Raw genomic sequence first — 12,199 nt, forward strand, 5'->3', positions numbered from 1 at the left:
TTGGTCCCTAATAGGTCGAATCCCATATGCTACGAGTACTCCATTTACGCGATTCCCTCGCGTAAACGGAATCATTCGAGACCAACGTAAATGGAACTCGTGTAGACCGAGTTCGCGTTCTTCAGGGGGAGAGTGTAAGAAGAGAAAGAGCTTCAAAGAGAGTCGAAGAGGGAGGTGTTGACCGTAGAGAGAACGAGGAATTTCCAGAGAGTGAATGTAATTTATCGAAGTCAGTCAATGGCTGAAATTTGAATGAGAGTTTCAACGCTCACTGGAAAATGGTGGAATTTCTATAGTTTTAAACTAATTTTCAAATAAAATGATTAAGCATCAACATATGCTGCAGAGTATGAAAAAAATCATTTTATTATCGTTATAGGAACAATGAATTGAAAATTCGCTGTCCCAGAATATTGATTCTTGTTATCAAGTTGCCAATTTTGGCGATTAGTTCGCCCGTAAATTTGGCAAGGTTTCATGTCATGGCTTTATCTATAACCTTGAATTCTGTTCTAGTTCCGGAAGCTTGACAAATTTGGCTACGGGATGGCATACATTTTGGTCAAATAATAGCGAAATTTAGTCCAAGTGACCGAATATTGAAAACAAATTCAGATTTGAGAAAAATACACGTAAACCAAACATATATTTTATTGAATGTTAGTTGCTCTTCCAATCATTTTCCTCAGCGAATTATATGAGTTGCAGACGATGCAATGATTATGTATCTTTTCTATTACATGTTCTGTGTATGATTTCGGCAGAAATGCTTTTCAATTATAACATTGTAGAACGACGCATAAACTTGCCACGATTCCCTCCAATTCCCGTTCAGCAGAAAAGCATGCATCAAAGAGTAGGCGAGGAAATGAGCGCTTCTTATTTGCTTTTAGTCGAGTCATATTCCGAAGCATAGAGAGAGAGAGAGCAGTGGAGAGGGCACCGGTCAGATAATCGCAACACTCGTGGTTCGAGTCCAGTCAGTTTCTATTTTTTTTGTTCTAGATAATTCATTTCACTTACAAATACAATCCACATTTTTCGGTCTCCATTTTCTAGCATTGGACCGCTACCCGGTTATTCTCATCGTCCGTTCATCTGGTTTCCAATAACATTCTGCGACGATGAATCCCTCATAATTATAATTAAATCTTACCTCCCCTGGTTGGGTGTAGGTCCTTAGTTGTGCCATGCATTTTTACCCAAGAACCCGAGTGTTAAAAAAAATTTAAAAAAAAATCCAAAGGGGCATGCAATACCTAGAACTGGTGCACTGGATTTAAAATCGAAGAAAATGTACTTAATGTAATAAATGCATTTTGAACTTGTAATGAAAGTAATGTTAATTATTTTACCGTACTTAACGTAATTACAAGTACTCCAAATGTAATTAATGGTTCTGAAAATGTAGGGAATGCATTTAACTACAAAATTACGGTTGTATTTAATGAACTGAAAGAAAAATAGGGTGATAAAAGCACTTAAAACTGTAATTAATGGAATTATTCAAAGGCTAATGTGTTCTTTCAAAAAAAATGTAAAGTAGTGTTTCCTACCTGTTACCGAAACTCACTATTCCCGATTCCTGGAAATCTGTTCCAATTTCCCGGGAAACGAATTTATAAATTGGGTAAAAGTGACAAGAAATTTCACAGTAAGTCTTAATGCGATAATTTATTAGCTAGAGAAAGTTCTGAAGACGATATATTGATAGCTCCGCTAGAGTACGGTAGGGCTATTTACCTAACTCATACATTGATGGATGAAGGGATTTGAGGTATGTCCTCAATCCACAGGCAAAAGAGTGCGCAATTGACTTGCGCATGAGTGGTTCCAAACTAATCTGCTTATCCATTTATTCCTTTATTTTTTTTTATTCGGATGAAAATTTGCAGAATCGTTCATTTTGTCCAAAAGTGTCATTTTTCATCATTTCCTTAGTTTTTGAAAAAGGCATATACAAAATATTAAGTTTATCTCCTGACTTTAGGTCATAAAAATATTGTACTTTTTAAAACTATTTGTAATGAGTTAAACAATTTTAAGATTTGCACTGGTGACCTCAAATCCCCTCATTGTATGGGCTAGGTGAAGGAGTGTGTGTTTCATTTGTATTGTCGCGCTAAGGGCCCTTCGCTCAATTTGAACTTCTGTTCAATTTTCACAATGACGTACACTAGAATGGAACTACCAATTTATCTTTTCTTCAGACCTTTCTTTAGCGAATCAATTATCGCAGTAAAGCTTCATGTTGATATAAGCATTGAATTATCTCCCAACTCTGAAAATTGCAAAATTTTCACGTATGAAGTAACAAAACACTTTGATCGAAAATAACGTCAAATTAATCAAATGACGATTTGAGAAATGAGAATTAAGCTTTTTGGCCACGGAATTCTCCTTCATGTGCCGGTTGGGATGTTTACTGACTTTGTACGACTTGTATCCTTCCCTGTCAAGGATGTTCCGCACCATTTGGAAGTTGGCGTTGTACCTCCTGGCCACATCTCGGATCGAAAGACCGGGGTTGGCTTTAACGCATCTCAACACCTTGCGCAGCTGACGATCCCAGGTTCCAGTTTTTTTTCGTAGGTCCGCTGATTCTTTTCCACACTCAGGGTTTCCTTGTAGGTTTTGAGCACATGACAAACAGTTAGCATCTTCAGCACTTTAGCCAGCTTGGAACCGGACCACTCCGGATTTTCCAGGTGCTAGGTGCGCGAAATTTGTTTTTGCTTCTTTCGAGTTCCATTTGAAGTTATTTCTGAACGCGATCAACTAGTTTGATCAAACTTACACCAGTAGTTGTTCTCTATACACTCAAAAAATTTGTCATATAAATTTCACTGGAAAAAACACGTAACCTTCAGATATTAAAAATAATCTGTAATGCACATGACGCTAATATCATTCATTACAAATCATATTAAACGCACATATTGACACAAACAAAATCTAACATGGCGTCCGAACGGTGCATTGTTGATGAGTTGCTGTTGAATTTGCAAATTCCATTCGAATTATTAAATTTTCTGACAAGTAAGTTGTTTTGTTTTCGACATGATACATAATTTATTAATAATATGCTTGAATTTCAAGGTACTCTCTACAAAACAGATATGGTTATTGAAATGTTTAATAGCTTCCCGGTTGCATTGACATTAAGATTTATTTCTGTGTAAAAATAGATTAAATATATAAGGCATAAGATGTAGATATAAGAACTAATATGTATTCTAATAAACAATAAAATAATGAAACAAATATTTTTGACATAAAATCTGCTTTCCAGTTATTTGTATGTCTATGTTGTAAATCTATGTTGCTTTCTGGTGGATTGGGTAGAGATATTTTTGCATTGAGTTTTTTTTTTCACTTATATATTACATGAAAATAGAGTGAAAATTACTTCATAAGGCCTTCAAAAATTTTGAACCGATCTACATATGAAAAACGTAAAATTTACGTGAAAAACTAGATGGAAAAAAATCTATATATGTTTTCATGTAACATCTAAGTGAAAAATTTTCTGAGTGTAGAAGATTAAACAAACGACTGTCAAAGATTTTCGATTCCTCTTGTCGTGCTAGCGGCGCGCGAGGGGCGTACCAATTTACTTTTAGTCCGCCTTTGAAGGAAAATTATTCTGTAATTTGGTGATGATTTGATTCTGACACTGTTAGCAATGAATGTTTTGAAGTTGGAGATACAATGAAATATTATTTATTAATTTGATGTCGATTTGACTCTGAAGCTATAAGCACAGACAAACAGACATAACACATTGAATATTTCTCACTGCAAAACATCGTCGCTAAAACATTACCGCCATCTATTGAGTACACTGTGGTGGGTAGTACACTGAACAGATGGCGGTAGTGTGTAAACGTCAAACGCAAGAAAAATGACTATGCGCGCCACAGGTGGCGGTACTACCAACTACGATACTTTTAAATTGACCGTTAACTGCTTGTTCGATGAACAACTTGCGAGTGTTATGTCTGTTTGTCTGTGCTATAAGATATAATGTTTTTGATTACGGAGATACTGCAATGATTAGTCATTTTGTAACGGTCATGAGTTACGTTCGTCGTAGCAAATACAAGAACCGAAATTCAATCCAAATTACAAACATTTCACACATTCGAACAGTTTTAACCCATTAGCCACAACGGTTCCATGCTACACCCAGTTCGCAAGTAGCCTAACTTTAGGCGAATGAAGGCTTCTCCTTTTCACTCACGCAATCTAAGTTAGCCTTAAGGCTCACGCACATTAGATCAGGATCGGACGCGTTGCGGCAAAGGGACAGCTAAATCTATTGTCTAACTGTCAAATTTACGTCAACGCAACGCAAACGGATCTAATGTGGGTGGCCCTTTATCAAGGTGATTTTCTTTATGCAAATCTAGATAGAGCTGGAATTAGGGCCTAACAGCTTTTGTAAACAATGACTTCTCTTGATGATTTCTAGAAATTCAAAGTCTCGCCCACGCAAACCAACATCCTCATCGGGTGGAGAAAGAATTCCCCTATCCGATGGTTAGGTTGGTCTGGGTTGACGTGCCTTGAATTCCTAGAAACCATCAATAGAAGTCATTGTTTACAAAAGCTGTTACGCCCTGATTCCAGCTCTATCTCGAAATGATCTGTAAAAAAGACGATAAATAAAATTTCAATCTACCGTATGCGTGCTAATGTTTGCAACATTAAGCAATGTCAAAATAAAAAAAAAAATCTAAAAAATTTCGTTTTCGAGTTTTTTTTATTTATTCAAAGGGAGAATGTTTTTTCAGAGGCTTAAACTATGTTAATCATCGATCGAGTTTCCACTTGCTGCAACAAACGGCCTCCACACGCTTCCGGAATGCACGGCAGGTTCTAATAATGTAGTCTGGATCCATTTCTCTCCAGGTACGGGTCAATGTTTGTCTGAGGCTTGCTGTACTCGGGTGGCTTTTAGAACAGGCCTTGGCCTTCATGACGCGCCATATGGAGTAATCCAGCGGATTAAGATCGGGGCTGGATGGCGGCCACATATCCTTCACCCAGAACGGAAGATGTTCTTACAACCACCTCTGAGTGCGGTTCGAGCTGTGTTGAAATACAACATTTGGCTTCGGACCGTACTGTTCTTTGATCCACGGAAGAACATACTTACTTAAAATCCCGATGTAGACGTCCGTGTTGACCTTGTCGCCTTCTGGAACGAACACCGGGTCCATTTTTTTTGCCATCGGAAGCCACCAATCCAAACACCATTACGCTAGCAGGATGCTTGGTCAGATACACGTTCTTGTGCTCGTTGGCCACGTCATTTACCGGCAGAACTTAATATAGCGGTCGGTTTTGGAATTTGCTACGGGATCGACGGTAAACATGCTCTCGTCGGTAAACAGGTTCACCAGATTTTTTTTCGCTTAAGGAAGTTCAAGATTTTCTTGCATCGTTCGACTCGTATCTCCCGGATGCGGTTGGTAATCATGTGAGTTTTTTTTTTCCGTGCCCTCGACTTCGCCCCGCAATCTTCCTTTACGATCTTCCGTGCCGTAAAGTTACTGATCCCGTGTTCCTTTGCCATTTTCCTTATTGAACGCACTGGATTCCCTAATAAACAAATATCATAAACGAACGATAACCCAAATAGTCGAACTTTTCCACAAATGGTTTGGATGACACCCCGAACACGTCGTTAAGCAAAATAACCATACCATTTTTATTAGGGTTCACCCGAATCTTCCTTTTGATTGCAGCGATATATAACCCTCGGAACCCGAGCTGACCTCGGACGACCTGTGGCCACCTTCGCGGATAGTTGTCCTTTTTTTCTCGGTCTAAAACCCTTTTGACGGTCCACCGGGACACTCCCATGGCGATTGAAATGTCTTTTTTTTTGTCATGGTGCAACTGTCAAACTAAGTAAATCATTTTCTTTTATACACAGCCGGTATGAGCTAAGAGGAAGTGGTGACAATTGGCTTCTTACTCTTTTATTTCTATCTCTATCTCTATATTTATCTATCTCTATCTCTATCTTACGCACATGAAATCGGCCAATCAGGAGCTGGTTCACGTTTGACAGAAAAATAGTTTATTTTCGCCCCCGTATTGTCACATCTTCTCTTAGGGTATGAGCTATAGGTTACGTTAAAGCCCTACAGTAAAAGTATGGACGTCTGTCAAAAGTTGTTCCAATCGAACCGTCAAAATGCACCGCTTTGCTCGATTGGAACAGCTTTTTTCTGTTTTGTGGTGACAGTCGTTCATACTTTTACTGTAGGGCTTTAGGTTACGTGCATGCAAAGAAAACCAAGGCATTGTATGCACAGGTAAAACGGGAACCTTATTTGTACGATGGTGCAAACATTCCCGCATAAACGCGAACCATAAATTGACCTTACCTAAAATGGTTAAAAATTGTTTATAATCCCTGCTAAACTTTAACTGAAATGGTTATGGAACTTTACATGAACGTTTAATGATAAAGTTTCAACCTTATGTATTATGGTTTTTTGGAAATGGACTTTACAAATAATGGGTTGTTAAGAACCATTACCATTCCAAATTCTTGTTTTCTCCATACATTTTCGGAAAGAGAACTATATTAGAACCTTTTAACTTATGGTTTGAGAACTTTAATGGTAATGGTTATGGTAGTCAGTGAGGTCCACGAATGGTTTTGTAACATCGATCAACTTTATGTGGAATGTATCGCGAATTGGTTGCCTGTAATTTACTGAATACCAATTCACGATATATTCCACGTAAAGTTGAGCGATAATACAAAACCATTAATGGACCTTACTGACTACCATAACCATTACCATTAATGTTCTCAAATCATAAGTAAAAACGTTCTTATATAGTTCTCTTTCTGAAAATGTATGGAGAAAACAAGAATTTGGAATGGTAATGGTTCTTAACAACCCATTATTTGTAAAGTCCATTTCCAAAAAACCATAATACATAAGGTTGAAACTTTATCATTAAACGTTCATGTAAAGTTCCATAACCATTTCAGTTGAAGTTTAGCAGGGATTATAAACAATTTTTAACCATTTTAGGTAAGGTCAATTTATGGTTCGCGTTTATGCGGGTAGGCTACTAAAGTGGTGAGCCAATTTAAAATCGTTAGTTTCGTATTGATTGTTGGTAATAGTATCGACAATTAAAGCTAAAGCATGCAGCGTCCAATAATGGACCTACTTATTTGCGCATAAAGGACTTGTGTGGGCTTCAGCATGTCTGCCACTCTGCCAATTCCTTGCGTTAGATTGATCGACCGTGTAGAACATAAAAACTCACATTTGCAAGGTTCCACTTTTGGCGCGCAGAAGCGAACCTCCCAACAGTTTTCATTCATCGTTTGCACCGTTTCCCTTTTGCATTCGCCTGACAGCAAAACGATCAAACGTCAGATGGTGCGCGGTGAATGACACACCATCAACCAGCCTTCTGCCGGACGAATGAACGGAACAAGGAGAAACACAGCAAGAGAGGAAAAAACGGTGTCAAGTGATATACATTCTTCTCTCGAGTCGGATCAGCCATCAGCAGCGGCAGGCGCTTCGCGACGGCTCTGTCTATCTGTATCTATCTATCCTCGACGTCGTCGTCGTCGTCGTTGCAGCCGTTTGGATTATTAGTTTTTCTTGAGTTTCCTTTCGACTTTTTGGACAGTGTGTGCTATTATTATTCGGTTGGTGAACTTGGTCCACTGCGGGTCGCGTTCGTTCTTGGACCTTTTTTTTTCCTGTCGTGTGAGTGTATCGTGGTGCTAAACAGGAAATTCCATCGATTCTTTCCGATTAATTGTTTCGGAGCAGATTCCATTCCAGCCTGTGTGATTGCAGCTTTCGGGGCTTAGGCTTTCGGATATCGCAGTGGTGCTGCGACGTAGAATTAGTAGCAATAACAGTTGATTTAGGGGTTATTGTTATGGGCTATGGTGGCAGTGTGATGGTGTGAGTGCACGAGCCATTCAATGTTGATTAAGTGAAATTGTGGAAAGGGGGAAAAACATCATCACAGCGATTGGGGGAGGTAGACACTAGTACAACTAGTACACTGTAACAAAACAAAGCTGGTGACGAAGACCGTGGGAGAGGAAAGCAGATCGCTGCTGGAAAGTGTGTGTGCTTGGGCACGGGAAAATTACTGCCGTGGGAACCTCCACGCTTAAGACTACAAGAAGTGGGTCTTGGAAAGTCTCTGGTTGACAGTGGGAATGGAGTGAAATTTTTGTGAAGTGTGAAGTGGATCACTTTCAAAGCCGAAGAAAAGCCCAGTGCAAAGTAGTTGCGTGGAATGCAGTTCTGAACACGCAGCCAGTGCAGTTACGAAGTAGTGCGAAATCAAAACAAAGCTGAAGCAGACTGGATTCCAGTGACATCAGCAGTGGAACGAAACCGAACCAGCGAGCAAACGAGCTGTAACTATTTTGGTTTATGTAGTGGTACCGATACCTACTGGTTGCATGGTCGTTGCAGATATTTCACGCAACAGCGGCCAGGTGTGTTCGGTTGCCAATGTTATTCGATGTTGGCAACTATAAGGAAACAAGAGGGATTGATGTTGTGTGCCGCATAGGACGGACCGAACGACGGACAAATTGAATAACTCGAAGAGCCGGAGTCATTCGTCATGGAGAAAAGGTAAATCGGCTTTCTCACAAACATTCAAATACCGCAAGTTGTTGTATGCGCGAAGGAACGAGGGAGAATTGTTAATGGGGAAGAAATGATGGCAGTTTGTGCTAGAGGGTCCGGCAGTATTCCAATTCATGCAAACTGAAGAAGTGGATGTTTTTTTTTTTTAGAAAATATGGTATCTTAAAACGCTGGCCATACTGAGCAGCTATAACATGTTACAAGTTTATCTTGACAATATCTAAGGTAGAGACGCAGACAGACATTCAACCTTTTTTGCTCTATATCTAGAGAAAACTGTGCTTCAGAACACTTTTAGAGCATTAAAAAACACACATTTTGATTACCTAATTTTGACGTTTGGACCACTGAATCAAAAGATATAGTCATTTAAAAGAAAGAAACAAGTATTTTTCAAACGCGCAAGCCAATTTAAAATCTTGAAAGTAATGAATAGAAGAAATTTGGTTCTATATTTGCTGGAAAAATGGCAGAGGTAGCATTTTTTTTTAACTCGAGATATCAGAATTAGAAAATGGTCAATTTTAAAGAAAAAAGCCATAGAACATGATTCCTCCTAAAACTGATTGCTCCTGTTGCACACAAAATTTTTTTTTGACAACTCGTTCTGAGCTGAAATTTTGGATACAAACAAATTAAAGGGAATTAGTTGATGTGATTGAGCAATTATTTAATGTTTAATTTTTTTAAATAACGATAAAGGTTATCAATAAAATGAACTAAAACAAAATTGAACAACAATCAACGGGTTCGGCACAATTCTTCCTATTTTGATGGAAGCTGGAAATGAATAATAATAATAATAATAATAATATGCTTAAAAAACAATAAAAATCTACCGATCGATCACAAGGTGCTTGGCGTTGTCCGGCAGTTTTAAAGGGGCTCGAGTTCTCTCATTCCTGTTTAGAAGAGAAATCTTTGGATCCGATGTGAACAATTCCTAATATACTTATTCTGGATTCGAGTTCTCGATTATGCTTGCCCCATGTACTAGCATTTTATGCACAGTTGGTGACAAGGAATACCAACCATTTAGTTCTACATATAGTAAGCACGTTTCCTCAGCATACACCTGATTTGCTTCGTGGTCGATCTCCTCCTTGCTATTTAGAACCACCAGTAGTACACGAAATCTTTCCAGAAGGTTTCTTTCCAAACCTGTAATTCGTGCAACGGCTTCGACAATTTCAAAAAATGTTTCAGATGACTTTCCATCGTTGGAGTTACCTCCTAACGGCGACGGTTCGCTTATGTGAAGCCCCACTTCCTGTCGTAGACCTAGGCGGATCGTTTCTTGGCGATCTCTCACGATCAGATTTCCTCTACTCACGCGCCAGATCGGTTTTTCTAAGGTCATCTTGTATGACACGTTGAGAAGTAGCTCCATAGTGCGGATCGTAAGTCTCCTATGGCGGTACAGCTTCGTTCAACCTTTTCCCAGATCTCAAGCAGGTGAAACATTTCTGCGAGTTGGTTCCGGTTGTATCGTTGACAACCTTCGTATCTATCATGGAGAGTATCATTTTGGAATCAACCGAACTGTCAGTGCCACCAACTTTCACATTCGTCGGAACCAAAGCGGAAATCTCGTCATTAGTTAATCTTGTCAGTTTCTGGCTCTTCTTGGCGTACACCAACTCTCACTTATGTCCACGAAAGTTTGCTTTTTACCCGGTGGATAACACTCTAATTTGGCTTCAATGATGTGGGTAAGTTGGGTAAGCCAGCGTTCAAAAACACTCTCGGATGGACAGGAAAGCCTAATCGGCGCACTTAACAGGACAGAAGATCACCTCGACAATCAACAACGCTGCCACAGATTCTGTCAAACAGCAGGAGAACCAGCAACCTGGGACCAGTAATCCAAAGCACGCTCAAAAGGAAGGAAAGGCTCAGTTGATATGTTCGGTGGGACAAACGACAGTGAACTCATCAACTTCCTTGAGGTTCAACAATTCCGGACCAGCCAACATAAACACGACAAACTCACCAACTAATGCAAAAAAAAATCTCTTGGAGTATGCGTGTGTGGACAAAAAGGAAAAATCGATGAACTGACCAAGCGCAATGAGGAACAAGCTGCGCCAATTGAAAAGTAAATATTAAAAAAAAAATAAACAAATCAGTCCACCAACAATCAATACGAAACTATCGATTTTAAATTGGCTCACTACTTGACTAGCCTATTGGTCCCAAGCAAATCGATTAACGTACCCCATTCTAGTTGAAATTCTAGTACTACACAATGTTTGTTTTGATTTGCCATGAAAGTTTGACAGATTAAATGAGGGCTTCGTGGATTTTCTCATGTTTCGAGGGGTGCATCGATTAGCTTGGGACCGAAGATAGTACCAGAGCTGAGCCAAAAAGTTGAGCACTTTTCTTCGGGACCTACTAGTTTTAGAGTTACCTCTATGAGTCTACGTTGCCTCAGGTTGACAGACACACTCAACGCCAAAATCCTCTGAAATTCCCATGAAGACGTTTTTACTGTTATCGAAGGATTTGTTGCCAAAGACAAGTTGAAGAAATTTTTGTGCAGTTACTGATGCATGGTATCTATGGCCATCGGGATTCGCTCACCGACAAACCGACATGAATGATCAACCAAATTACAAAGAAATTTCTGATCAAAGCACAAAACTGACATCTGCGACACGATCGTGGTAGGCCGTGATGAAAATGTTCGTGATTCAGGAAAAAATCTTCAGAAATGTGTCCTAGTCGAGGGAAACCCATTCCGAAAAATGAAGATCCCAAAAATGAAGTGTCGAGGAGGGAATCCTCTGGACCGATTCGCGGGCAAAACGGAAGTACCCGGGTGAAGTGCATTAAGACAATTTAGAAGAAGAGTGAAGATGTCGCATACTCGCTTAGAATGGGAGAAAGAAGTTTCGTGACGGCTTTGGATAATATTGAGAAACTGGTAGAATTTGGTGAGACTTTTCCGAATCTATAATCGGTTGCTGATCTGGCCAAAACCAGGCCCAAGAGACAATTTCTAGTTCCTCATTCTAGGCCCCTATTATTTGCCGCTGAGAAGCTGTTCCGAAGCCAAGTAGAACCTCCACGAGGCGTCCCATCATTCGTTGAGTCGCAGCGTTGAACTTGCCAACCCAAGTAACAATTCAGTATCCATTTGGCATCCACTCTGATTTATAATTGTTTTATAACGGCAATGAACAATCCATTTAGTTTAAATACAGCATTTCAAAATGTAAGACATTCCTGCTTAGTAATTCAGATTTTTGCTGTTTTAAAAACCTTTTATAGTCTGGCAAGAAAGTCAGAAACTGTCTTGTTTTAACAATAAACAAGTGCATCACAAACTCCCCAATTACTCTGTTTACAAATTGAGCTTAAAAGATGGTTCCTCATAGTTAATAAAAGCCAAATTTATGACAAGGAAATCTCGAAGGATACACGAAGTAGGATGAAAAATTCAAGTCGATTTCAGCAAAATTTACTTCTTTAGTAGAACCAGCACATCATCAACGACTGGTCATCTGGCGGAGAAGAGTAAAGTG

The 12,199-nt window shown here is 39.3% G+C and overlaps 1 protein-coding gene across 1 annotated transcript in view; it reads left to right on the plus strand.

Annotated features, from left to right (window-relative positions):
* Positions 1-8,515: 8,515 nt before the first annotated feature.
* Positions 8,516-12,199, plus strand: part of LOC135704822 (GATA zinc finger domain-containing protein 10-like) — a 62,450-nt gene continuing 58,766 nt past the window's right edge. The window contains exon 1 of the mRNA XM_065226341.1: positions 8,516-8,654. Coding sequence (XP_065082413.1) covers positions 8,644-8,654 — 11 coding nt within the window. The 5' untranslated portion in view covers positions 8,516-8,643. The remainder of the gene's footprint in view (positions 8,655-12,199) is intronic.

Source organism: Ochlerotatus camptorhynchus, unplaced genomic scaffold (assembly GCF_037179485.1).
Source record: "Ochlerotatus camptorhynchus isolate MF236.1 unplaced genomic scaffold, CSIRO-AGI_Acam_v1.1 ptg000248l, whole genome shotgun sequence".
NCBI lineage: Eukaryota > Metazoa > Arthropoda > Insecta > Diptera > Culicidae > Ochlerotatus > Ochlerotatus camptorhynchus.